The following is a 3,819-nucleotide window of genomic DNA, read 5'->3' as shown; positions in this document are numbered from 1 at the left end:
TGGTTTACATGGACTGATTATTTAACTAGTAGACGAAATACAAGATTATTGAACTACATAAACAATATAATGATTTTCTCTTTTAACTTAATAAGTAAACATTTATCAAAACGACGTAGCTTTGCCTTTTAACTTAATAGTTTTGATTTTTAACTTTAGAAAAGGTAAACATTTATCAAAACGACGTACTTTTTTCTTTTCTTATTCGGATTTTTGGATAATTTGAATTGTGTAATTCATATTCGAGTTAAACCGAAAAACTTAATTTTTTATTCGAGTTGATCCGAATAACTTGATTAACTCAAATAACTCAAACTATTTAATTCAAAATTTAAATTTTTTATCGACTTTTTCAAATCAAATCGGATTTTGCTCATCCCTAGTCAGAAAATTCCATAAACTACTAAAAAAATTAATTATATTACCAAAAAAAAAGTTTGATTATATTTATTTCATTTGGAGAAAATTTATTAAGTGTGATGTGTTGTCAATATATATATTGCGACAATGTATAAAATACATATACCATTTTAAAAACACTTCAACATTATTATACGGATACATCTTGTTATATCACAATACAAACATTATCTTGAAGTTTGCATTTCTACATGCGTTAAATGGGCTTGGCATAGAGATTAGTCTTCCTTGGCAATGAGGCACTAAATTTCTCAGTCATGTCCAAATCATTTGGTGACATTCCACCAGGCAACTCCCAATCAAAACAATGCACCAATTGAGCTAAAATAAGTTTAACTATGATTAACCCTAACTTCTTCCCGGGGCATACTCTACGGCTTGAACCAAATGGGATGAGTTCAAAATCATGTCCATGAAGTTCTATATTGCTATTAATGAACCTTTCTGGAAAGAACTCTTCAACATTATTGGACCAGACATTAGGATCTCTCCCAATTGCAAAAACATTCACAATGACCCTCGACTTTTTCGATATGTAACAACCATCAATAATTATGTCCTTCATTGACTCGCGAGGAATTAGCATAGGTGCAACGGGATAAAACCTTAAAGTTTCTCTCACAACCATGTCTAGGTACTCCAATTTGGGTAAATCATTTTCTTCCACCATTCTCTTCCCGATAATACTTTCTAACTCTGATTCGAGTTTTAACATTACCCTCGGATGCCTTATGAGCGCTGATAATGCCCATTCCAATGTGGTAGATGAGGTGTCCAAGGAAGCCACAAACATATCTATTGTTATGGCTTTGATGCTATATCGATCCATTATATCACCATTGGGATTCATTTGCTTATTTAACTCCGTAAGCATCGTACCGATGAAATCATCCTGCTTTTGCTGTTGATGGTCGTTAATGATCATCTCGAGGGCTTTGTCAGGTTTTTCACCAAGTGTCCTTGTTCGAGCTTTGAGTCCCTACATGGTTGACAATAATCAACACCTTTCGCTTAGTGGTTGTTCATAATGTGTATGGTTAATTTCTTTTGAAATAGTATATTAAAATACACACAAACATAATACCTGTAGGTCAAAAGCACCAAAAAAAGGCACAAAATCTGCAAGATTGAAAACTCCTACCAAGTTAGTAAGCTCTTCAATAAGCTCCTGAAGGTTAAATTCCTCATACCTCTCCACAGGCCCCAAAATCATTTTTAGAGTCATCTTTTCAATAAGATTCCCCACCATCTTACTAATGTTAACCACTTCCTTTCTTGTTGCTGCTTTCTTCAAAGATTCAATGAAATGCGTTAGCACGTCCTTCCTCGATGGAGCAAACGATTCAATTTTTGATACAGTAAAAAGTTGTTGACTGCAAAGCTTCCTCACACTGCGCCAATATTGTCCATATCCTGTGAATGCTATTCCCTTTTTGCCATTGTAAATTGATTTTAGCACTTGAAGTTTTGGTCTGCTTGCAAAAACATCATCATGTGTCTTAAGAAACATCTCAGCGGCTTGAGGGGATGAAACGACAATAGTTCGCACAGAGCCTAGCATTATGGACATTATAGGACCATGTTTTTTGGCCAAGTGATAAAGGGATCGATGTGGAAGCACGCCTAACATGTGGAGGTTACCAATGATTGGCAAGGGTCGAGGACCAGGAAAGGTTTTGCCTTTTCCTTTGCCATGTTTCGAGATGTAAAATAGAATGTAAAAGGGGCAAAAAATTGCAAGGACTATAAGAAGAGTTTTTGCTGAAGGATTCATTCTTCTTAATCAATTAACCTAATGGATATGCCTCTATTGTATATCCCCCTTTCTATTTATACATTTATATATCAACTATAATAAATTATTTTATTCTTCTCTGTAGATACTTTACACATATTATAAATGAATAGAAAGGGACAACTCCCTGACCATATTCGATTTGAATCTTACTAGTCACTGTCAATTTCCTTTTATAGATATTTTATCATTTAAGTCAGTGGAAATTCTCTAACTAGTCACTGTCAATTTTTTTATAGATTTTTTATCACTTTAAGTCCAAGGGCTAGCAAGTGAAATTTTTTTATTTAGACCCTTTTATAATTTATAAAATTTTAAAATAGTAATAGTAAAATTATATTTTAGTGTCTGTTGACACTATTTTTTTTGACAAGACGGGGTCGATTTGTATTTTGAAAATGAAAATAAAAATGGGAGTCGCCACCAATCTTTTTTTATAAGGTGTGATCGGGTCACCTTGAAAAGCGGTTGTTTTAATAAACAATTTGATTTTATTAAAACAACGATCTTGGTCCACGAAATTCAGAAAAACGGGTTTGGGAGTCGGTTACATACGAAGAAGGATTAACACCCTCGTAACGCTCAAAATTGGAACCTAGTTGATTAATTAATGTATTAGTGTCGAAGATTAAAAATTTTAAAGAGATTTAAAATACGATCCTTTATTGAAATGTTGAAAATTTTCGAGAAAAGGGCATATTTCACGTTAATCGAGAAAGAGAATAATATCCAATAAGTTAGGACACAATGTCTTGAATTCTCGATACGCAAATGAATGCCAAAAATTTACTTATTTAAAAGATATTTAGCTATCTTGGATTTAAAAAATGGATCATGCACAGTAAGTTAGGACACGATTTTTTCTTAATTCCCGAGATCGCTTAAAACTTAAGAAAAAAAAAGGGATCATGCCCAGTAAGTTAGGACACGATCTCGTCTCAATTCCCGAGATCATTTAAAACTTGAGTTTGAAAAGATTCGTGTATTTAGATTTATTGTGAAAATCGAAACCCCGTAAGTTAGGGTACGACCTTCTCGAATCTAAACACGAGATTTTGCTTATTCAGAAATCATAATTTATCCATTGAATAAAATTAATCTAACACAAAATAGTAGAAATAAAACACGGTGTCAATATGTGTAACAAAATAAAAATGAATATGATGATGTACACATAAATAATACGAGCAACAACAACAACAAAAAAAAGGATAAATAAAAAGGTTGAATCAGTTATACAAAATAACAAGTATATAAGCAAATAAAATTAAAACATTCTTTCAAGATAATAATCAAAATGTAAATAAAGAAATAAATAAAGAAAATGAATAAGATTATAAAAAAGTAAAAGATATATATATGTATATGTATATATATATATGTATATAAAAATTGTAAGATGAAAAATACATATAAGTATATATATTCGTGAAAATAAAAAAGTGTATATAGATATATATAGATATGTATATAAATTATAAAATATATATAAAAAAATATAAGTATGTATATATATAAATCAAAGATATGTATGTAGAATAAAAATAGTTTGTTACAATTTATATATATACATAAAATAGTATTGTATAAAAATATTATTGATT

The 3,819-nt window shown here is 30.9% G+C and overlaps 1 protein-coding gene across 1 annotated transcript; it reads right to left on the bottom strand.

Moving 5' to 3' along the window:
• Positions 1–528: 528 nt before the first annotated feature.
• Positions 529–2,235, bottom strand: LOC107933934 (cytochrome P450 CYP736A12). Its single transcript, XM_041101724.1, has 2 exons — positions 1,505–2,235; positions 529–1,399 (listed from the first exon to the last, which is right to left on the bottom strand). Exons 1-2 carry the CDS (start codon positions 2,192–2,194, stop codon positions 617–619), a joined length of 1,473 nt encoding a protein of 490 aa, XP_040957658.1. The 5' UTR covers positions 2,195–2,235; the 3' UTR covers positions 529–616.
• Between the last annotated feature and the right edge of the window lie 1,584 nt (positions 2,236–3,819).

This window comes from Gossypium hirsutum, chromosome D09 (assembly GCF_007990345.1).
Source record: "Gossypium hirsutum isolate 1008001.06 chromosome D09, Gossypium_hirsutum_v2.1, whole genome shotgun sequence".
Taxonomy (NCBI): Eukaryota; Viridiplantae; Streptophyta; class Magnoliopsida; order Malvales; family Malvaceae; genus Gossypium; species Gossypium hirsutum.
This window is presented reverse-complemented; position numbering and strand designations above follow the sequence as displayed.

What these genes read in the sequence shown, in the direction of transcription:
- LOC107933934 (XM_041101724.1), bottom strand. Translation starts at nt 2,194, where the DNA reads ATGAATCCTTCAGCAAAAACTCTTCTTATAGTCCTTGCAATTTTTTGC. An exon ending in TTGGTGCTTTTGACCTACAG is followed by an intron (nt 1,400 to 1,504) that starts GTATTATGTTTG and finishes TCAACCATGTAG; the next exon opens with GGACTCAAAGCTCGAACAAG.